The sequence below is a fragment of the Vigna unguiculata genome, chromosome 4 (assembly GCF_037176805.1).
Source record: "Vigna unguiculata cultivar grain cowpea cultivar isolate G323 ecotype 2 chromosome 4, ASM3717680v1, whole genome shotgun sequence".
NCBI classification, from domain to species: Eukaryota; Viridiplantae; Streptophyta; class Magnoliopsida; order Fabales; family Fabaceae; genus Vigna; species Vigna unguiculata.
The window spans coordinates 1,450,378-1,475,269 of record NC_140795.1 but is presented as its reverse complement, the minus strand read 5'-3'; the positions used below and the strand labels follow the sequence as shown (position 1 = coordinate 1,475,269).

General features: G+C 30.8%; 3 protein-coding genes across 6 annotated transcripts; 1 reads left to right on the top strand and 2 right to left on the bottom strand.

The window, feature by feature from the left end:
* Positions 1-1,133: 1,133 nt before the first annotated feature.
* Positions 1,134-4,313, top strand: LOC114181694 (indole-3-pyruvate monooxygenase YUCCA2-like). Its single transcript, XM_028068218.2, has 4 exons — positions 1,134-2,172; positions 2,883-3,131; positions 3,350-3,472; positions 3,723-4,313. The coding sequence occupies exons 1-4, from the start codon at positions 1,474-1,476 to the stop codon at positions 3,930-3,932; spliced, it is 1,281 nt and encodes a 426-aa protein (XP_027924019.1). The 5' UTR covers positions 1,134-1,473; the 3' UTR covers positions 3,933-4,313.
* Positions 4,314-15,181: 10,868 nt separating this feature from the next.
* On the bottom strand, positions 15,182-16,388 carry LOC114181673 (uncharacterized). Its single transcript, XM_028068184.2, has one exon. It carries the CDS (start codon positions 16,053-16,055, stop codon positions 15,372-15,374), a length of 684 nt encoding a protein of 227 aa, XP_027923985.2. The 5' UTR covers positions 16,056-16,388; the 3' UTR covers positions 15,182-15,371.
* A 2,471-nt stretch (positions 16,389-18,859) lies between these two features.
* LOC114181241 (putative polyol transporter 6) lies at positions 18,860-22,053 on the bottom strand. 4 transcript variants are annotated; one of them, XR_003603774.2, is made up of 3 exons: positions 21,732-22,053; positions 19,853-21,323; positions 18,860-19,023 (listed from the first exon to the last, which is right to left on the bottom strand). XR_003603774.2 is itself a non-coding variant. In XM_028067645.2 (2 exons), exons 1-2 carry the CDS (start codon positions 21,952-21,954, stop codon positions 19,945-19,947), a joined length of 1,602 nt encoding a protein of 533 aa, XP_027923446.2. In that variant the 5' UTR covers positions 21,955-22,053; the 3' UTR covers positions 19,691-19,944. The 4 variants fall into 4 exon arrangements, 1 of the variants encoding a protein (XP_027923446.2); XR_003603773.2 differs by lacking the exon at positions 18,860-19,023 and adding an exon at positions 19,070-19,587; XR_003603775.2 differs by lacking the exon at positions 18,860-19,023 and adding an exon at positions 19,073-19,472.
* Positions 22,054-24,892: the final 2,839 nt, after the last annotated feature.

Here is a 24,892-nt window from a genome sequence, read left to right as displayed (position 1 = left end):
CTAAGCTAGGGCAAGTTGGAGTTGAGAGCTAATGTTTGAAAATATAAAAAGCTGAATTAAAGAGTATTGTCTAGGTATTTAGACAAAGAAGCAACTTTCAAGCACAATCTCACAAAATACCAAGTCACTCTCCCACTATATATATATAATTATTTTCAACAACTTTATTACGAAAAATATACATGAAAAATCAAGAGACAACAATTTTTGAAGCATATACTACGAAGTAAAAACAATATTTTACAGCATATATAGATACAATTTTGATGAAGATTTCATTTATATGATAATAAATACATAAAATAATATCAGTGAGAGCCCTTTAATTAATTGAAGAGGCTTTTTTTACTGTTTATATATGGACCCAACTACCAAACATCCCAAAAAAATCATACTTGGAATTGACTGAGACCTTCCACGTGTCATGTTCACTTTTTATGTATTTTTTTTGAAAGTACTATTCTAAACCATCAATGGGATCTCTCTCTCTCTCTCAGTGCCTTTGTCTTTATAGCTGCAATATTATTTGCTCTCTCCCCCTTCTTCTCAGTTTTCCTTTCTCAAAAGAAAAACATTCTTGGAGTGAATCAAAGGTTCATGTTCGTTGTCGTCGGTTAATGTAGTTATTACCACCTTAAACATTCCCCACATAACCAAACCCCTTTTCTTATAAATCACCATTATTCAAACTTTATAAAACTTAATACATTTTGACTATCTCATAAATGCGTAACTTTATTATCATCAATACGATTCAACCACTAATATATCTGTACTTTTCCATCCATTCTTATACAAAAAAAATAAAAAATAAAAATAATTCACGCGAATTAAATTTTTTAAAATAAAAAAAAACACTTATAAATTTATTTGTTATGTAGTAGTCTTCGGCTATTTAATTATTTTGTTTCCATTCTTCTAAAATTGTTTGTTTTTTCATATGACTTTAATACTTTATATTGAATAGTTCACATATAATTTAAGGAACTAGTTATTGTTCCATATAAAAGAACAAATGATTTGATAACACACACACACATATATATATATATATATATATATATATATATATATATATATATATATATATACACGCACATATATATATTTAACCCACTACCTCCGGTAGAAACTACTTTTATTCCTGAACTTTCTTGGTGTCCATAAGTACAGTTGCTTCATGTCTCTTGATTCCCGCTTTCTCCTCCATTGAAACAGAACCAAAGTTCAAACTCTCACCTTCACTTTGCTGCAAAAATCAGACCTTTCTAATACCCTATTTCCATACTCCAATATTACTCAAAAACTCAATTCTTTAGGATGAAAAGAGTTGGTAAGTAAACGGGTTTTGATGGTTTCCCTGTGGCGTAATCCGTAACAGCCTCCAAAATCTCGAAACAATTCATATCCTACCCTTGAAACTCTCGAGCAATAACTTTTTTTTTTCTTTTTTCTTTCTGGGTGTTGTTCTTGATGGAGTACTTGAAGGAGCTAGAAGGAAAAAGTGTCCATGATTGTTATCACCACCAGATAAAGATGAGTAAAATGGCAAGCCCTATATTTGTTCCGGGACCAGTAATAGTGGGAGCTGGTCCCTCAGGGCTAGCTGCAGCAGCTTGCCTTAAACAGAAAGGCATTCCAAGCCTCATCCTCGAACGAGCTCAATGCTTAGCTTCAATGTGGCAGTACAGAACCTACGATCGTCTCCGTCTTCATCTCCCTAAGCAATTCTGCCAGCTCCCTCTCATGCCATTCCCCAAAACCTTACCTTCCTATCCGACCAAACAGCAGTTCTTGGCCTACCTTAAAGTCTACGCCGACCACTTCCACATAAAACCTTCCTTCGGCCAGGAAGTGGTCACTGCCGAGTTCGATCACGCGTGCAAGCTTTGGAGGGTCAAGACTCAAGCCCGACACAAGAGAGATGAGACTGCGGAATATCTTTGTCAATGGCTTGTTGTTGCTACCGGGGAGTGTGCTGAGGAAGTGAGGCCTCAGATCGAAGGGTTGGCGGAATTTGAAGGGACTGTTCTACACACCAGCTCGTATAAAACTGGAACCAGGTTCTGTGGGAAGAATGTTTTGGTCGTGGGGTGTGGGAATTCAGGAATGGAGGTTTGTCTTGATCTCTGTAACCATAATGCTCGTCCTTCTCTCGTGGTTAGAGACGCGGTGAGTTTAATCACTTGCTTTTTGTTTCAAACAACATAGTACTGTTTGTTTTGGAAACTAAACGTGCACTTGAACTCATGATATATATGCAACATGCCAAAAACTTATGAATAGAGAAATTCTATATGCTACACTCCAAAGTTCAAGGGTTTTGGTACTTTTTGTTCAGAAGATGTAGTCACTCATTTAACTAATGGTTTAGTACCAACACCCTTACATTTCTAATGATATCTAAAAAAATATCATGGTTTGAGGTGAATGTTGAAAAATCTACATAGTGCGTCCTTGGTTGTCGATTCTGAATTTCTGATGTTTTTTTTCTTTTTGACACTGGAGAGTGAATGAATGAACACAGTCTGGTATATAACATATTATACTATATTTTTGCTATAACTAGAACTGTGGAAAGAGTTTGTGTCGTTGTTTGTTCTCTCTCTCACTTCATTCATTGTAATTGCATGCGCAAGGTCAGCATCCCAAAATCTTAGAATAATATATATGATGTTTGAGTTGGAGATCAATCTTTTTTCTCTGCACACAACCACTGCGTGTCAGTGTTCAGAGATGCAACTGGAAGCATGAAAAGATTATTGTCATTAGCCTCCTCGTGTCTACAATTTCCTAAAAAGTTTCTTGAGCTATGTAACTTTTTCACCCCCACTTTTTTTTCAGTTTTAATGTGATCTTTTCTTTTCTTTTCATGGATGCAGGTGCACATCTTGCCGCAGCAGATGCTTGGGAAATCAACTTTTGGTTTATCAATGTTCTTGCTGAAGTGGTTCCCCATGCGTTTTGTGGATCAGTTTTTGCTTCTGCTGTCACATCTCATGCTTGGAGACACAGCTCAATTCGGTCTTCACCGACCCAAACTTGGGCCTCTAGAGCTCAAGAACTTGTACGGCAAGACACCAGTTTTGGATGTTGGGACACTGGCTCAGATAAAAAATGGAAAAATTAAGGTAACACAACGTAACATAACAACAACAACAACAAAAACAACACTATATATCCTTCTGCCAATCAAATCCAAAAGACCTCTCATCATACCTATCCTGTTTGTTTCCTTGTCTTAATCAACCAAATTTGCTTTTTCCTCCAAAAAAAAAATGAAAAAACAAAAGACATTTTTTTTGTTTCATTGTTTCCAACATTAAATCTTGTCCAATTATGCGCACAGGTTTGCCGGGGAATTAAACGACTAGCACGCAATGCGGTGGAGTTTGTTGATGGAAAAGTTGAGAACTTTGATGCCATCATTCTAGCAACCGGTTACAAAAGCAATGTACCCTCTTGGTTAAAGGTGCTTCCTTTACTTCTTTGTTGCTAACTTTGGTATAGTTTCGGTATTTGGTCTAATAAAAAAGTTACATTTCTTTGAATTTCTTTGAATTCAGTAAATAATCTTTCCACCCACAATGTACAACACTTTAAAACCTAATAAATTTGCCAACTTTGATAATAACTACACCGAAACCTTGCATCAACATGTGAATTTCTGAAAAATATCTCATGATTGATTAGGGTTGTTGAAATTTACTGTGTATGAGCAGGGGAGTGACATGTTCAGTGAGAAAGATGGGTTTCCCCGGAAGCCATTTCCAAATGGGTGGAAAGGTGAAAATGGAGTGTATGCTGTGGGATTCACAAAACGTGGCTTGCTTGGTGCATCAATTGATGCAAAGAGGATTGCAGAAGATATTGAACATAGCTGGAAAGCTGAGACCACGCATGTTTTGGAGTTTCCTTGTCCACTTGCATGATGTGGGAATTGAAAGATGCAATTTTAGGATTACAAAAAGCAAAGAAAAAGAGAGAGAGAGAAGAATGGCCTATAGGCTCTTGGTGGTGCCTTTTATTTGACACATTGCTGTGTACCAAACAATTTCTCTCCCATTTCAGCACAGCAGCCTCAAAAGGGAAAAAGGAGTTTGAGCAAGAAAAAAAGGGTGGAAAAGAAACTTAAAATGAGAGAGCATATATGTGTGTATAGAATGTGTGAGATTCCCATAAATGTTTATTTTATTTTATTTTTGTTTTGTTTTAGTTTGGATGGGTTGAAATTAACTAGTTGATGAATATTTTCATATTACACATTTGTATATTTGTACATTGCACTATCTACTTAGCTAGCTCTAGAGGAATTTTTTTGAGCCTATATATATATATATATATATATATATATATATATATATATATATATATTTATATATATATATAAGAACTACGTAATATTGTTGTTGTTGTTGATGTTGTATTCATACATTTGGCCTTAATTAACTATGATTAGTGTGATGATAATGATAGTGATTAATTAGATTGGAGCAGAGGAGCATAAAAATCTTAATCTGATGGAGAAGATTGGAAAAAGGCATTCAAAAAAGAGAAAAATCCAATAGCATAAAAAGAAAAGTCCATTAGACTAAGGAAAGGTCCCAATTCCCATGAAGATGAAAGTGGCCCTTTGATTATCTATTTATACACGACTTTATTTATTTTTTTCCCAATATTTTACTCTTAAAATCAATTACTTTATTCCTCATCTTCATTGCCAGTTCTTTTTCCATCGTTATCACCAAAACGGACCACTTTGCCTCTTCAAAGTTGAAAATGCACAAAATGTCTTCCATGGTTTAGTTTGATTCATCTCTGTCAATGGCAACAATCACAGTCTAAGGTTGAAAATTGAACCCCGTGGACTTGGGCACTTAAACTTTGAATTCAAAGGATAAAAAACAAATTACAATTCTTGGGACACTTGGCGTTGATTATATCTTGTAAGTGAGAATTTCGATCTCATTATTCTTATTAGTGAATATATACCTATTTTTCATTTCAATGTCTTTTGAATGTTGATGGGTCTTGTTACTCATCACCCTTTTCTAAATGTACTTTTTGTAGTGGATCAACATGTGGATTTTCATCCTAATACTAGGAAATCATCTAGATGGCTTTTAAAGTTATTATATAAAAATTAAATAGTCATTGATATCACTTTTAACCCAAAATTTTGAGGTAATGAATTTATAGATCTTTATCTTTATATAGTGTTTCACTTTCTTATTTCTAACAAATGTGAGATTTAGACTCACACTTAAATTCTTAATACATACATTGTCAAACATGTCCTGACTAAACTTCCTTATCCCTTATTGCTTGATCTTTACTAGTGATGAGTTATTGAACATATTTTATTGATTTACTCATGAATAAATTATATCTTTGTAACAAATAAAAATAATGCATTTATTAAAAGAGTGAAGCTATACTTTTTTTTTTATAAATTGCTTCAATAAATAACTATAAGAAGAAAGTAAAAATAAAAAAGAGAAAAATATAAATAGCCTTTAAAAATTATTATTGAAAAAATAAAATGCACGAATATAATATTAAAAATATTATCTATTTAAAATTAAAAAGTAAAAAAAATCCAGAAGGCCCCCACACCATAAATCCGTCTCCGATCTAAACAGAAGAGTTTAAGACATAAAAAATACACATGTGGGTGTGAGATACAAATATCAACTTACACTTCTTTTTTTCTTCTTAAAACTTAAGATTCACTTAATTCCTTTATACATAATACATTGACATTAACTAATTACTATCATAATTGTTTATGTGAAACTTTATAAAATAAATAATTCTAATAACAAAATAAATTGAGTGTATCTTATTTCCATGTATATCTTAAAATCATATACGATGTTTTTCACACACACATATGATTGAAATGCTAAATAATTTTAAATCGATATACGATTTTGTAGACATAATTCATATCATAAAACCTTTTAATTAAATGACGAGTTTTGTAAATGTGATGATCATACTATAAATCTGAATTATTGCACAATAGTCTTGAATATTGAATTAACCTGGTAAGTTATTTATAGCTATCTATTAGTTCTGAGTATCTCTTTTATATATGTATAGAGAAAAATTTTGGTTTAGAGAATGAGAAGTATAGTGAGAAGAGGTGGTAGAAAAAAATTGCTAGAAAAGAGGTAAACAGGGAGTGATTTGGATTTGGATTGAAAATGATGAGTTAGGTATAATGGAGATAGTTATTACAGTTAGAGTAGTGTTAAGATAAAGATACGATGGTGTGTTGTTTTGTTCCGACCAAGTAAGAGGATGAGAATGTTAAGGAGAAGAGAGAAGAGAGAAGAGAGAAGAGAGAAGGAATCTAAAGGGTTAGAATGAAGACGAATAGGTATGAGTTTGCAACACACACTCTATCAGCATCAAGGGTTTCCTTTTCCAGTGCTACAATCCAAAACAGGACCACCAAAAGTGCTTCTTACTAATTATTGCATGCCCCATCTAATCATTTCTTAATTCCATCCTTAATTAATTCTCTCCCATCTTTATCTTCTTTTTCTCTTGATCACCCCATAAAAAATAAATTAAAAAATTTTAAAATTAAAATTAATACTAAGAAAAGAGCCAACATGAGCAATGATTCCTCAAGATAATGCATCCATCTCTTCTCTTTTTGGATTTCTGCACGTTTCCTCCCTCCCACTATCGTCTTTCTTTTGGTTTTTATGGATTGACCCTACTACCATTTAGTAGGATATATTGTCTCACACAACAAGGGTTATTATTCATTGGGATCGTATATTCAATATATTTTTCTTTTTTGTTTATCCTTTCATTATATATTATATTTCATTCAATTTTATTTCTTACAAGGTTTTGAATTCAACATCACTTAACTAACCACACTTGTTGAAACAATCTCTAGGGTTGGAATGCATCATATATATATATTCTTCACAAAATCAAGAAAATAGTTTGATTGATTTAGTTAAAAACTATGTATTCCCAAATGTCATCTTCACCATATTAACAAATCAACCACACAGTTGCAGAAAATTATGCCATTTCTATAATTTTAAGCTTTCGCACTCACCATATATACCACCAAATGTCAAATCAAAAACATGTACAAGTGTGTCTAGAACTATACCTAAACCCTAAACCTATATAATTAAATATGTCATTTTTTTATTTATATTTATATGTATTATTATCATCATCGTCATGTTCTATATACAATACTTTATTATTAACAAAATTTTTAAGTAGTTATTTGAAAAAATAAAATTGTTGCCAAATAGTTTTTATGGTTTATTGACTACTTCTGAAAAAGAAAAAAAAATCTTCACCTTGATTGTTGAACACAATTTAAACCTAAATTTTACAAAACCAAAACAATATATTTTGCATGTGCAATATTTAAAAAAATAATTAATATTACTTATAATGTAACTATACATATTCACCAAATCAAGACAAAAATAGCCAGCCAAATCCTTTCAAATTTGTTCCGTGTTAGACCATAACACAATTAAATTATCATATATATATATATATATATATATATATATATATATATATATATATATATATATATATATATATATATATATATATATATATATATATATATATATATATATATATATATATATATATATATATATATATATATATATATATATATATATATATATATATATATATATATATATATATATATATATATATATATATATACCAATGATACATGTGATTCCATACTAGAAAAAGATATATATAACTTTTGATTTGTCTAGATTTGATTGCATATATACGGAGCATTAAAGTGACAACCAACTTCAAACTAAATGCCTTGAAATTTCTGATCATGAGAGAAAAGGATATCGAATTTGATTTTGTAGTGTCCTAATCTATCTATTCCATTAACTCTGATAGTGATCATAGTAATGTATTGATTGGAATGAAGGTGGAACAGGGATAACATCAGGAGTGAAGATTAAGACAACCATTATTTGTATGTACTTTTAGCTCAAAAGCATTTTTCAGATTGATGTTGAAAATTCACACTTTGAACCAAACAAACACATAAAACACATATTTGAGTGTACTTTGTTCATGTTTTATATGTAAAGAAACCAATGACAGATGAAATTTCCGTCTTTGGTCAAGTTTGTTTAGAGACTATGTAAGGTTATGTTTTACTGATACCATCTGCATCATCATAGTTGGGAAGGATACGTAGCAGTAAACACTTTACTGTCAAAACGAATTTAAGTGAATATAAATCACATTTTACATATCTGTAGAGTTGAATTAGGTTTAAAATTTCGTGGTCGTGAGTGTAATCTTTATGTTGTTATAATATTTTAGGGTTAGGAAGTGTGGTTATTTATTAGGAGGTAGATGAGGTGAAAGTGTCAAGTATGGCATTAAGGGTGAAGAAGTAAGATATGGTCCAAAATGCATGTGAAACCATGGAAACTTAATCAGAACTCAGCTTTCATATTGTACAATGCAGGTATGCAGAATGGATGGTGGTGCACATGGTGATGAATGGATGCCATAGATTTAGTGAATATTTATTGAGTGGTCCAAAAGAAATTTATTGTAATAACCATATGATTGATGAGTGTGGTATATATATCTTTGTTTAGGACCATTTGCCATTAGTTTTGACGAAGGAATGCATGACCACTAGTGAGCATGACTTTGCGTGGTTACAACTATTTTGCACAAACTATTTATGGAGGAAAAGAAGAGCACGTAGAACTCTGAGATAGCTCATATATTCAAAAGCATGTCACTTGCAAATATGTCAGACATGCCTTTTGCCTATCATCTTCATTGTTAAGTTACAACTTTCAACGATGGCTTTTGAAATTTCGTGAAATACTGTAATATCTTTTAATAACCGTCGTTAATAATAGAAGTAGTAAGTAGTTACAGTAGTAAAAGAGTTTTTTCAACTTCAACATTTCCATCTCTTTTTTTTTTTTTTCTTTATTGTATCATGAAGATGTTCAACTTCCTTTCGATAATGAAAATTCAAGATTTTATATAATCCCTTAAGTTTACCGTTTTTGAATATAGTAGCTCTATGTTTAAGTTTATGACTTTTTATATGCTCTTCTTTCTCCTTTTTTAAATTCTTGAAAAACTAGAATACATAGCTTATTGTTTATTGTGATTGGTTTGTAGTCAATGTCAGAAGCTTACAAATCTTGGATGTATATAAATTAGAGAGAGATGTAATTGGTTGTTGATGGTGATTAACAAGCATAATATTAAGTGGATTTAATTAAGGAGTTGATGATTGATGGGAGAGAACTTCCAAACTATTATCAACTATAATATTATTGATGGAGGAAATTATAACAATGTTTTATCATGACCCCAATGTTATATAATTATTAAGTAGAAATAATTGTCAAATAAAAAGTGTATATCAATTTAGTATATGTGATATAATACCTCACTTTCTACCTTCACCCTAATTTTATTTTTTTTATTGTCATTATTATAATTGCTTATTATTTTTATTAATCATAATTACTTGTATTTTTGTTTTGTTGTAATTCTCCAAGTTCATTATTAATGTTAATCATGATCTCTATATTTTTATTATAATAATAATTATTATAACTATATATAAATACTTTTAGTATTATCGTTATAATTATTACAATTCTGACACCATTTACCATTGCTGATGTTACTGTCACTATCATTATAAATTTCCAATTATTATTGTACTGTGATAATCAATACATATGTAATTATTTATGGTATGCATCTTGAATACAAGTAATACTTATATAATTATTTTTTTTCTTATTGACTATTATATTTTCTTATGTTATATCTTAACTATATTAAAATAACATTTTTTTTTATTTTTATCATTTTCTACTTATTTCATTCACATCTATGATAATTATATACATGTTTGTCATCTTTTGGGAATATATAAAGGAATTTTTCCTTTTTATGAACTCAATCTTACAATTTCCGTCTAAATTCTTATTACTTTATTATCTAAATAATAGTTTCTTAATTTAATTATTTTTTAAATTAAAATAATCATGTAATAGAAAAATATTTACAAAAGTAAAAAAAATATTTATTTTTATAATTATTATTAATCTTTTAAAATATAATGATATTTTTGTTTCAAATTTTATTATTTTATAACAATAATATTTTTTAAGTATATATGTTCTACTATTTTATTTTAAGCAATACTTTTTGTTAGAAGTCTCACATCGACTAAAAATAAATAATTTCATGGTATATAGTGGGTGAAAACCTCAACTTACAAAACTGATTTTTGGAGTTAAGTTAGATTAAAATCCAATCATTAACATGGTATCAGAGTCATGATTAAAGTATATTCTAACGAGTTTTGTATTTGTTGGACATATGATTCCACCCGTTGTCAAACTCTTGTCGGACTAGCCATTAATATCTCTTTATAACAATTGTGGCCACACTAATATCTTGTTTGTTTTCACTAATAGTTGGCTTGGTAAAAAACGTGTGTTTCTACAATAAATTTTTATTTTTTATATTTTATTTTTCTTACAAGTTATTTTATATATATTTTTATTTCTTTTTACATCTTTTGTCACATTGATCAATTTTTTTAGTGTATATTTTCTTATTTTTATTCCTTCCATCCACCTATACACATTTCATCTCATGTTTAATATTTTTCTTACTTTAACAAAAATGACTTTAAGCAACAAGGTAGTCTAAAGTTAAAAATCCATGCCTAAACTTTATGCAATTAATTGACAATGAACTTGCAATCGTTATGTAGGTGGTCTACATGCAATGATTCTTTTGTTTAGTCCATAAAATTGTAAAATCATTGCCTATCATGCAATAGTGAAAAAAATCGTTGCCTAAGATATGATAATAGATAACATTTTTCAAACACAAAGAAAGAAAGAGAGACCTTTTGTGAGAAAAATTTGTAGATAAATATGGCTCATCTTTGTACACTCCATCAAGAGGCTTTCTCTTAAACCAATCAACTGATATTTTCCATGGATCATGCATGTCACTTGCAACTCATGTAAATCACTTGTACCATTCTTTACTCCACATTTTTTGAGGATTCTAAACCAAAGATGTTGCATTCCATTTCCACTTTTGTGAAATCTCTTTATCACTCATCCATCTAGAAGGATATATCTTATACAACATGGTTATTTGTCATGGTGCTCAGTCATAATGCAAAAGGATGTATAAAAAAGATAAAGGAGCAAACAAAATGAAGCAAACTTATTTCTATTGAGTGTGCTAACAAATCAAAAGCATGCATATGAATCAATAACTACTCGACGAAGGATCCTATGATCCACATGTCTTCATCTACAAAAGTCAACACATGAGTTTTTCTTTCAAACAACATAATAAAATTTTTGTACACATTGATTAGACAAAAGTGATTGTTGTTTAATTAATCTTTTTGGTAAATTCTTTGAGTTGTTGAAGATGGTTGTTTGATAAAAAATAGTTTTGACACTTAATGTTCATTAGAGTTAAGTCATAGCTCAAATTGTCTTATTTGTTGAATTCTTATCAAAATTATGACTGAATTAATAAATAATCATATTTAAGTCTGTTTATTTTTTATGCAAAGCTAGAGGTGAAGAATTATTGAAAAAAATAGGACATGGTGATGGAGTACGTGGACAATATCTTAGTCAACAATATTATGCACCCTTCACAAGTTTCATGAAGTCTTGTATTTTTCATCAATTTTAATATTGTTTAGGTACTTATGTATGGATTAGAGGTAACTAAGGGAACTTTCATTGATTGGATGAGAAGGAAATGACCATCTATCATGCAAGCTCCATTAATGCCTTAAAGTTAGATAGCAGTACTATGTGGTAGCAAATAAGTCAACTGGGCAATGATAGTGGTTCTATCTAACATGTCCTAAATACTAGGTGGCTAGAACAATGCTCCTAAATTAACTCCTAGCTCTTTCATTTTATCATAAGATAGCCATTTGAGTGAGACAATGGCAAAAGTCTAGGCTCCTCAATTGCCTACTACTTATTTGAAGGGGGAGACTCCAACTCAGTATGGGGAGTTACTTTTGTTAGTGATGTTGACCCCATGTTCTTGGAATATCAATGGATACTTGTGGAATCTTCCTTGTTTGAAGAATGAGGTAGTTGCACATAAGAACAATACATTTTATGGGACATGATTGACATGTGTTTGTCACTAGCATTCCTTATTTGCCTTTCCTTTCAATTTGTTGAACTCAGTGGGTAAGAGATGAGATGGGGTCCACCATATATGCTTGCTAGGTGGAAACCTTTAATGTTGTACTTGCTTTACTAGTCATGCATTCATTTTCAACTTCTTGGACATCTCTACCATTTTTTGAAGTGCATGTATGTTCATCTTTTATTGTCATCTACAACCGATTAATTCCTTAATGTCACACTATTCAAATGCACATGCATAAGCTTCCTATAATATATGTTAAGGGCTAGCATGACCCAAATTCAAGAACCCAATAAGAGAATATTGAAATTTAAAATTGTGTACTCTTAATAGGTCAAAATTTAGGCCTATATAAAAAGTATTTTTCTTGCACCCTCATAACACTGGTGAAATGACATATTTGTCCTTAATTTCACCACTTCATCATCTTTTTCATTTTATTTTCCTACATCATCGGTGCACCCCCTCTCTCTTGCTCGTACTTGAATTTTTGTTTCAAACCCATTATCGGAACCTTCTGGCACTGCTAGGAACTAGGCTGGGCACCTATTGTCCTACTCCTTCTTGGTTTTTGTAGTTGTTTTCGTTCTCATTGTGTATGTTTATTCCTAACTATGATGATAAGTTTATATATTTATATAATCTTAAATGTATTTTTTAATGAAGTAATGTATTCTAGATTACATAATTTGAATTGTATTTTGAACCTGAAATTGCATTCTAGATTGCACCTTATTGAGAAATACATTCTGAATTGTGCAATCAAGACTGATTTTTTTTATATTTTGTATTCCATGTACAAGTTGGAAGAAAATTTTGTGTTCGAGAATGAAAGTTCCAAAATACAATGTGAAATAAACATTTGTATTATTAAATGTACATTTTGAAACTCAATATGGAAAACAAATGTATATTCTAGAATGTATTATCCGGAATATAATTATGGATTGTACATATTGGAATAAAAAAAAAACATTGGTGTTTGATGTTTCAGATTGTATAATCTTAAAATATTTTTGAATTATACAACTTAGAGCTAAAACTTAAATCCCAAATCAAAGAACACGACTTACCAAAATCTTCAATGACCAACAACCACCACCAAGCACCAATGCCAAGCACACAAACATTTCAACACCAACACAATCAATCCCCAATAAATTTAATTATATGAAGGTAAATTAAGAATCTTAAAATTCATGAGGTGCAAGTTGAGTTGTGGGTTGCATGTTGAAATTGTGGGGTGCAAGAAGAAAAACCCAAATTTTAAATAGAAAGAAGAACATGGAAGATTCATTATTGGGTCTAACAACTAGCTATTTCTTCCTGTATCCCTGTGATTTCAATCTACACCCACGTAGGATAGTGAAACAATTAGTTTTTCCTTATCTTTTCCATTCTATCTTCTTCTTCTTATCAAAACCCTTTATTGCTTCCAAGAATTGTTTTGGATAACCATAACCCTATCACGTAGGTTGAAGAGGTTGGTTTTCATAATTGTTCTCATCATCACTATTATGTATGTTTATTTCAAATCAATTATTTTTGAGAAAATTTTTGAATTGCACAATTTAGAATTTGTTTTAAAATTTTGTATACATTTTGGATTATGTCAAGGATGTAATTATGAATTTGGAAATACATTTTGGATCGTAAAATCTAAAATATATTATCTTTTGAAAAATACATTCTAAATTATACGTTTTTAATAAGATTACACAATCTGAAATTCATTTTCGTATTTAAATTTACATTTCAAACTGCACAATATAAATACAAGCTAGAAATGCCTAATAAATTTAATTCAAGAAGGGTTTGTTTGAAATTTTAAAATTTCTGGAGGTGTAAGTTGGAATTATGGGAGTATAGGAAGAAAGGTCTCTAAGTAACAACTCATACACGTGAATGGGCTCGTATATAAGTTATATGTGGATTTTTGTAAGGGTAGTTTGTTATTCATGTTCCTTTTTTTTACTCTTCATTTTCTCGCATTTTTCTTGAAATTTTAATAATATCCATATTATCTTCATTCATGTCTTTTTAAAATTCATTTCCTTTCACATCCACACACGCACAAAAAGAAAATTTGATAATCATGACCCTTAACTTTTTCCTTCGTATTTGCCACTAATTGATTTTGGGCCAATGAATTGCTTAAATATTGTGAATTTACAAATAAAAAATATAGTCAGTTTTTTTAATTCTTATATTTGTCATTATTAATTTAATTTACACGGAATTATTACCCTTTATTAAATATTCTATATTAAAATATGGCCACATGAAAATAATGGCCTTTTACTAAAAAAAAGTGTAACTTCTTCACAATTTATCTAAATGAATAAAAATTTTATTTTTTACAAATATAGGTAAATATATAGTGTTTGGAAGCTTGGCTTCAAGATAAAGAAATTGTGTTTCTAAACATGAATTAATCTCTGACAATTTTTTTTTATTAAAACTATGTTTTTTTTTAAATTTTTTTTTAAATTTTGTAATGTTAAATTTTTTTATAAAATATTATTGTATATTTGCAATTTTGAAAATATAATATTAAAAAGTTATTTTTATTTAAAGAAAAAGTCAACAGATCAAATCGGATTGATCCATATTTTAATCCATCAAATTAAAATGCTGGACAAATCGAACTGGCTTAAGTTTGTTTTTATCCTAAATTGAGAGCAAATAAAAATTATCTTGTTTAGAGTGAGAAAAAAAAAAAATGCAAACTGTATATTTTAGATAGGCAAAAAAGGCCTACAAGTCCTCCTTCAAGTTCTTACCACTCCTATATTTCGTCTTCCATCTCACTCTCCACAAACACAACCCAGAAAACCATCTTAAAAATATTTACTATTTTGAAAAACACAGCAATTTTCAGAAAAAAATAAATAAATCTTATCATAACTAATGTCAATCAAATGCTTCGATCAAATAAATACAACAATGAGCAAAATAAATAAAGTTTATGAATTATTTAGACAAACAAAACAGAAACAGCTATTACCACCACGAAATCGAAGGTCAATAAACACATAGAATCAACCGAAGAAAACGTCAAATGATCTTTAGAGGGTCTCAAGAAGTTATGAAACAAGACAAAAGGCAAACAAACCTAAGACCTCTCACTGATATCTTAGCTTGTTCCTAGAGACACCGGAAGGTGAAGCACGACCAAACAACTCTGAGTACATTTCCAAGAAGAACTTATCCACAATTTCAAGATATGCAGGACAAGTGAGTCTAGAATAGTAGTGAAGAACCTCTTCAATGTCTAATACATACTCCACATTGTTCGTGTCCAACATCTCCAACTCTCTCAGCTTCTGTTCCACCATGCAGTATCTGTGTTCTTTCATACACATAGACATCAACGATGATGACTCTTTCTGATGAGTTAAGCTCCTCCTCCTGTTGTTTATGTTGGCACCACCACTTTCTTCTTTTTTCTCAATCTTGTTCTTCTTCTGAGCATGGCTTGCATTGGACAAGCTGATGTAGCTTCCATTATAGACCTCACTTTCTTGCTTCGATGGCAATGCAGACACGGCTTTCTTCTTCATTCTTCTTCTTGTTTTGTCCGTTTCTGATTCCCATTGGTCTGAGAAGTCAGTGTAGAATTTCTCCGTGTCTTGATAACTTGTGTTGCTGGTCATGTCCATGGCACTTGATGCAGGCACAGAATAAGAGAAATGGCCGTGAGGAGAAGTTTTGGGAAGCCTTTGGTAACCCGGTGAGAAGAAAGACTTGAAGTTCTTTATAGTCTTTTGAAAGAACTTCTTGGTGCTGGAAATGGAACTCAGCAACATTGGTGATGGCAAGGGTAGTAGTGTATAATACTACTACTACGACTACTATAATTAACTATAAATGAGATCTTCTGGTTGGTACCTTCTGATGCAGATAGGGAACACAAAGTTGTATGTGAGAATCTGTAAATGTATCTCTTTTTAGGTGATGATGATCTGAGTGAAGATTTCTCTATAAAGTTGACACAAGGAGAGGAACCATTAAAGAGACTTTAGTTTTTCCTTTTGGAAGATGAATGGATTTGAGGTTTTCCCTTTTGTTTCCTTTGCTTTTTGTTGTTCTCCCTTTGTCTTCTTCACACTCTCTCTTGTGTTGTCTCATTTTCTTGTTCTGCCTCCTAACTGGGCCCCACAATCTCCAAACTTGGAAGATAGTGACCCTTTTTTCATTGTAAACAAGTTTTGTAAGTTTCGTTGCCTTTACTTTTGATGGTGGAGTTGGTATGCAGCCTCCTTGGGAAAATGAAAGGAGATGGTGGTTGTTGAGTTGGACCTTTCCTCAAACAGTTCTGCTCCTACATTTTATGGCATCTTTTCTCCTAATCGCTAACACTAATCACATCACTGTGTGTCTTAATTCACCATGCTTCATATTCAAACAAGTAACATGCTCTAATATATGGTAATATATGGTTCATCACAGACTCCATCTTTGAGTCCATATATGTGTGTGTGAAATAACACGTTACCAAGAATCAACACCATTTAAATAGTTCTTATTATGTTGAAAACAATCTCCAAGAGGGTACCTAGTTTGAGCAAAGAGATACGTATTGAAATTAGTACCTCTGCAAGGTGTATTTAGCTACCACTTTTGTTTTGACAAGTTGGATTCTGCTGAGTCTGAATGCAACATTACAAGGGAAAGAAAAAGAAAAAACCTTGCTTGGCTACAAATTTTTTTATGCAGAGAAAGGTCAGTGTCTTGCTACACGTGACTGTGTGTAGTGTGTACAATGACCTCAGATGAGTACATCAATGTATTTTCACTGCATTTCAGGTGAATTTCAAGTTTCAAGAGAAACTCATAAAAAAACATTAATTACTTCAAACACATTCTATTCTTGTACATATTTGTTACAACTTTTGTCTATACAGATAAGAAGAAAAGAAAATTTATGATTATTTATTCATAAGTATGAAGGAGAACTGATGTAGGTGTGGGTGGGTGGTTCCATGTAGTCATGTGAGTGAGTTAATTATATATATATATATATATATATATATATATATATATATATATATATATATATAATGAAGCAAGTAATGCTAACGAGGAGTTAAAATGTAATAATGGAAGAAAAAATTGGTGCCATAGTCATGTCAAAATCAATTATCTTCCATGCCAAAACACTGCATGTGTACTGTTATTCTTTTCCATTTATTTTTTTCTTGTCTTTATGAAATCACTGTTCACAGGTGTTATTTAGAAATCAGAACTCAGTTATTCAGTTGCTGCAAAACTTTATAGTGCTGTCAGACCTTATGTTTTGATGTTTTTAGTTATTCTCATTTGGCAAAAACTTTGACAACAACGATTAAATAAACATGATTTTTTTTTTATGTTGTGTAATTTATTCTTGTGTACAAGTCTTAACAATTATCATTGTGTAACTATTAGTTAATTAAACTATACAGGTATTAGTGATAACTAATAAGATGTTTAGTATAAAATTATATTTTTTACCATTCTATCCTGCTCATAAATAACAGAACAAAAAAATTATGTTTCATTATAAAATAATTTATTAAAAAAATGATAATTTTATTCATTTTATTGCAAAAGTCTAAAAAGACACGTTGTATTCATCCAAAAGTAGGAGATATTTATTGCTTTCATTTAATAAGCTTTGACGCATGACCCCAAAACCGATTTGTGTTTCTCTTGTTGAAATAATAGAAAGTTCTTCATTGCTGATAAGAATCACTGGTTTTCTATAAACACCCTTTTGCTATGTTACACGCGATTTCCTCTTCTAATTCATGAAGTAGTTATTTCTGTCTCATACATAAAAAAAAAAAAAAACAGAAAAGCTTTTATAATATCATAAACACAGAAATCATTTAACATTTTTATCTGTAAGTTACTGAAATTCTTTCCAGAAGTAGTTAATGTTTTTTTTTTATCATATACAATATAAGTAGTTTTTTTAGTCTTAGAATAGAGGTTAATTTTCTTCAGACAAATTCAAATCTTGAAATGAAAATAAATAAACCTTAAATGATGCTCATTGAAAGATGGGTCAAAACAAAATGGCTAATTATTCTGATTTTCAATCTTGTGATTTACATCTTTTATTTTTAACTTTTTGTCATGGATTTGATGAATGGGCGTTGACAATTAGGCCATTCTTCTCATTGTTTATTTTCTAGTCTTGGACATGTGTTGTCTTGCATATTAGGTTAATGGTTTTGATATTACAGCTATCATACTTACAGAATTTGGTCCCACAGGCTCTGATTTTGATCCCAAATGGTTTTTTGTCTCATCCTCTTATTTCATGCAAAAACAGGTGGTTCTCAGTGTGCATTTTATTGAAAGTTTCTCCATTTATTGGTATTGGAAACCTTTTGGTTTTGACTGATTTCAGGAGGTGATAGTATATTTAATCACAGACTCAGGAAAACAATTGTTTATGAGAGTTCTTGTTCGAGTGATGCTATCCATTTGCATGAATAGAAAGCAAAGTATAGAACAGTTCCATCTTCTGTTGATAGAAATTAGAAACTTTCCAAGACTAATTGTAGAGCTATACATAGTAAAATACAAACCATGACTATTAACTAAACAGTTAATAGAGGAAATTGATTGAGATGGAGAACAACTAGCCACTTGTCTGGGCCAAGATTTGACCAGGACTAAGCAACAACACATCAAATCTGATAAGGGTGGTAACAGATAGGCTAGCCTACAAGCCAAGTTTGAACATTAATGGAAATGGGCCACGCGTCTAGGTTTGGAACCAGTCTGCATCACAGCAAATAAGGAACATCTAAAATCTAAATATACCTGTGCTTGATTCTTAAGGATACTGTTCCTACATTACACACATGACACTCTATGCCTCTTATTTTTCAACCCATTCTCAATCATAATTGATCACTCTCCTACCTATTTTATATTCATCAAGAGACATGATCATTTTCTCATCACAATCTTGTGAATCAGACACATTCAATTCTTCTCAAAAGAATAAACAATTGCAGCAGGTTGATAAATTTTGATGTGAATATGTTTTGTCTATCATCCATTTGCATTTATGAAAGAAATCTCTCTCTCAGGAACATAGCAAGCATAAATGAAATGTTTGATTGATACAAATACACCCGTGACATATTGTATTATTTTCTTCTGACATAAGGTTTTTGATGAGAACAGAGTCCGCAAGATTGGCATCTGGATCATGTTTTGTTCTTCTGAAACAGAAATCAGGTTATAGATTATAGATCAGATGTTACATCTGAATTATGGTTCATTGGATTTGCCTTTCAAGGGAAGTACTCGCCACAGTATCAATAATTTTCTTGAGACCTGATAAGAAAGTATTCAATATCTGATTGGAAATCATTCTGAATTTGCTCTCAAAATGCTATGTGCTGATGCTAACAATAACATCATTAATCTAGATGACCAATGAAATAAAGAAACTGAAGTTCCAATTTCCAAACATTTTTTCCTGACAAAATTTTTTTTTTCAGGGTATCTATAATCCAGCCAATCTACAAATCTAACATATAAACCAGTTTGTACCTTACCAAGCAAAACAATAAAACAACAAACATAAAAAAAGAATTACATTTGTGTGTCTGTCTCATGAAAGACAGCAGCACCAATTTTTCTTCAACTTCAGAAATTGTACTTCATATAAAGATCAAGACTTCTAATCTCTTAGACTGATGGTGTCTGATCTTCAAACAAAGCTTCAATCTCCTCTAAGCTTTTGCCTTTGGTCTCTGGTAAGAAGAAATAAAAAAAGAGTGTGGCACACACCATCACCCCACCAAGCACAAAGAACATGCCCCCAAATGTTATTGCCTCTGAGATACTAAGGAATGTCATGGACACAATCCCACTCACCACACGGTTCACAGAAATGGCCAAGCTGGAACCTTGGGCCCTTAGCCTAAGAGGAAAAATCTCTGAAGAATACACCCAAGTTGTGGGCCCAAGCCCAATAGAAAAGAATGAAACTGTAGCACACACAGCAACCACACACAAGGCAATGACCAATCCATCATGTGTGTCACCATAGAGCCTAAGGAAGGTGCAACCAAAGCCCAGCAAGAACAACGACATTGCCATGCCACATGAGCCCAACATCAACAAAGGTCTTCGTCCAAACCGATCCATAAACATGGCTGAAATCAAAACAAAACATGTCTTGGTTATTCCCATGATGATTGTAACCCCCACCAGCTGCTTCTCATTCACAATCCCAGCTTCCTTAAACACTTCAGGGCTGTAATATATCACTGCATCATTCCCAGAAGCCTGCATGAAGAAGTTAACACCAATGGCAGCAACAAGGATTCTCAAAACAGGACGAGTAGGTGTGACAAGCAACTCCTTCCAAACTCCTTGTCCATGCCAAGTTCCTGAATTATTGGGAGAATCAGAAGAAGAACGTTCTTTGTCCTTGTTTGTGATGGAAGCAGAAGCAGCTTCTTGTATCTCAGCAAGCCTCAATTCAGCTTCTCCTTTATTATCTGATGTTCTAATCAAAACTTGTTTTGCTTCCTCATATCTTCCCTTCACTACCAGCCAGCGAGGTGATTCTGGCATTGCCAACACACCAAGTGCCACTGCAACAGCTGGAAAGGCCGAAACACCAAGCATGATTCTCCAATTTATGTCATTAGGGAGGCTTGAAAATGCATAGTTGGAGACATAACCAAGTAAAATGCCAACACTAATGAAGACTTCAGGGAGTGATGTGAGAAGCCCTCTGGTGAGTGCAGGAGAGAGCTCAGCCACATACACTGGTGAAATCATGAGAGAGTAACCAACACCAATGCCAGCAACTACACGACCAGCCATGAGGAACAGAAATGAAGGAGCTAACCCCATCAGAATAGCACCGATCAGGAATGTTGCTGCAGCAACCATTATGGTGTACCTCCTTCCAATCCAATCTGAAGTCTTGCCTGAAGCAAGAGACCCAATTAGAGAACACACATTTAAGCACCCAACAAGGATTTCCACCTGGACTGATGTGATCTTGAGATCTTGCCTGATAAACAATGCAGCACCACTCATGACCCCAATATCTGCAAGCACCAAAAACATGAATACTAAGTACTTTCAGATGCAGTTTTGCCTAATTCCATCAACAATCATAACATTTGTTATCTAATTTCCCCAATTTTATGTGCAGACAATACTCAAATTCAAGCTTCCACTACTTTTTGCACTGTTCTTCAACCAGAATTGAAATTTTACTTTGATAATCCATTTTGACATGCAATGAGAGAGAGCCTTTATTAGACAGATTACCAACAACTTTTGTAAATAAAAAAACTGAAACAGAAACTTTGTCTCCTAATCAAGAATAACCCAGAAACAATGTGCATGGAATATTGCCATTGGTTGGGGCTTTGATCTGGGAAATGGTAGCATCAAGACAATAGATTATATTTAAGCATCGGATTCTTTTAGCATAACTTTGTGAAACTCACCATAGCCTAAGAGAATGGAGTTTGTAGAAGCCAAGATAGCACCACCAAGAGCATATTTGTTGATGCCAGGATTACCCTGTGATGTGCTGGGTTTGTTGTGAAGGCTACTTTCTTCTGCACAAGTTCCTCCCTTGTCATCATCACTGAGGTTGGGATCAACTTTTGGAGCAGAAGCAGGAAGAGGGTAGTAATAATGGTGTTCCGCAGCAGAATTCTCTTCCATAGCTGAGAGAAGAAACAAGAACAGAAAAGCAAAAAAAGTGTCTTCTTTCAAATATTTGTACAGACACTACAACGGAACAGCACAAACAAAACAACCTTTGGATTTAGTATTTGAAGTAATCCAGAAAAAAATTCTATTAATATAATAATTGTAAAGGATCAACACGAACTCCCCTAACGATATGACTAATATGGCGGGTTCTTTATAATTTATTATGTTTAAAAATAAAATGACAAATAAGAAAAATCATATCAGAAACTCCAAATAGTTATTAAAATATTAAATGACCTTATAAGTAATACCTAAATAAAGAATTTAACTTAAATTCATTGAATATAATCTAACTATAGAATACTATAAGTGCTAAAATGATTAACTTTTACTAAATATTGTTAAAACAATGTTGTAATTATTTTTAATTAGTTGGCAAGGCTAAATAATTTCAAAATCCACTTGTTAATAAAAAAATTATAACAAACATAATTTTTAAATGACTATTTTTAATTACTAAATAATATTCTGAAAACTCTTTACACTGCCTAATCTAATTAATAAAAGTCAAATCAAAATTATTAATTGGTTTTTAGAATTTTATTTTTGTATTTAATATTTATTTATCACACTTTAAGATTTGACGCATGTGTCCTCTTGTGTAATAATTGTGAAAAGCATTAAAAGAGAAGGGTCAGGCACGTGTTTAATGCTCTCTTTGTTTCATCCTTTTCAGATGTTCCCACCCTCTTTAAGATGGTTTTTTTTTTCTCTTCTTATAAAATAGACAATTTTGATATGCTATATTTTCTTTTCGTCAAATTTAAACAAGAATAATTCAAGTTCCTCATGATTTCATTTCAATGATTAGGTCTTAGCATTATAATTTAATTTTTCTGTTCATAATTTTGTCTCTAATATAGTATAGCAAACAATTATGCTCAATTTGGAACAACAAAATATTAGAGATAAGTTTATTTAGTTATATAAAACAAAGTTTAAGGGAGTTTCAAGAAAAATCTTCACATTAAGACAAATCTCAAAATTAAAAAAGAAAGACATAAGAGAAGTATTTGTAAAAGAAATATTTAAATTTAAAATATGTATTTTTGTGCATAAATATACACCATGAATCAAAGACCAAATTATTTTTTTTATATCTCATTTATACATTAGAAGAAATACAAATCAGCCTTATCATATGAAAAAAAAAACCTATTATATTTTTTGTCCTGTAGAAGAAATAATGTAAAATGTTGGTAGTATAAGACAAGAAGAAATGTTAAAATAAGTTATTTATAAACTCAAAACTAATTGTGTCAATCTAATAATTGATAATTGATAAGAGTGTTCAAAGCTGTCCTCAATAATAATGATATCATCATATATTATAATAAAACACAAAAAAAAAAAAAAACAGTATGATATATGTGCATTCAAATAGTTGTCAATTCAGAAACATTCATCATATCACATATTATGAGATTTATATAAACATATTTAAAGAGTTCAGACAAATCTAAGGTCAAAATTTTGATGATTTGGCAACCTTATCTCACCAATTATATCATTCCTGGTTTTATACCAAGAATGAATAATTTTCTATTACTTGTCTTACATTTAAGAAAAGAAGAAGAAGACGTGTCAAATATAAAAAAAAAAAAATATATATATATATATAATAATAATAATAATAATAATAAAAATAATAATAAAAATAATAATAATAATAATAATAGTATTCTGATAATTCTAGAAAATTGGATAGAAAAAATGTAGAAAGATTAATATGAAGGATAACAAGATTAAGATGAACTTTATGTGAAGTCTGAACACAAATTTCAGAAGGAATATTCCTCTAATTTTATATTACAAAATATTAATTCAATAAAGAATAATGTTCATGCACAAAATTTGTTTTTATTATGTCATAGATTGTGTTTTTAATTTATGAGGGATTGCGCTAATTTGTAGTCACATGTATTTGTACTAACGTTAAAATGTTTAACCCTAATAACGTAAAATATTGTTTGTATATGTTTTTTTTTTTTAAAATAACTTGAACTGGTTATTGTTGATGGAGCAATTTAAAATATTAAAACAATTTTAGTTTTAATTTTTAGGATTACCTTAATTTGTTATCATTTGCATTAACGTGCACATTTTGATCATGTGTTATGTTGCTTAGATTATTTTATTATAATTTCAAAGCTTGACCCATTATCACGTGTTTTATTTTTTGTTTTGTTATTTTAGGATTACTACTTGTTATACTTTTGTGACATCTTTAACAGTATTCTGATATTTGTCTGTGTTTCTTTGGGACATATGTTATTCCAATTTATGACAACACCAAGATTATATTCATTAATAGAATTTATATGTAAATGTTAAAATGATTAACTTTTACTAATCCTTGTTAAAAAATGTTATAATTATTTGGCAAAGCTAAATAATTTCACATCCACTGATTAATAAAAATGATAACAAAGATAATTTTTAAATGACTATTTTTATTATTAAATCATATTTGAAAACTCTATGCACTACTAGTTAAAAAGTTTAAGTCAAATCAAAATTATTAATTGACTTTCAAAGTTTTATTTTGTATTTAATATTATTTATTGCACTCTAACATTTGAACACTTGTATGTATGTCTTGTCCAATAAATATGAAAATAAATGTTTCCTTTTCATATGTCCCCACCCTCTTCACTTCACTCTATAACTTTTCTTTTCTTATAAAATAGAAAAAATTAATTTTCTATTTCTTCTTTCCATCAAATTTAATTGTGAAAAATTAAAGTTCCTCTTCCAATTAAGAATATTAGGTCTTAGCATTGAATTTTAGTTTTTTTTTTCTGGTAATTTTGTCTCTAATATAGCAAACAATTATGATTTGGATGTTGTTGCATAAATCGAAGTTTAAGGAGTTAGATGAAAATTC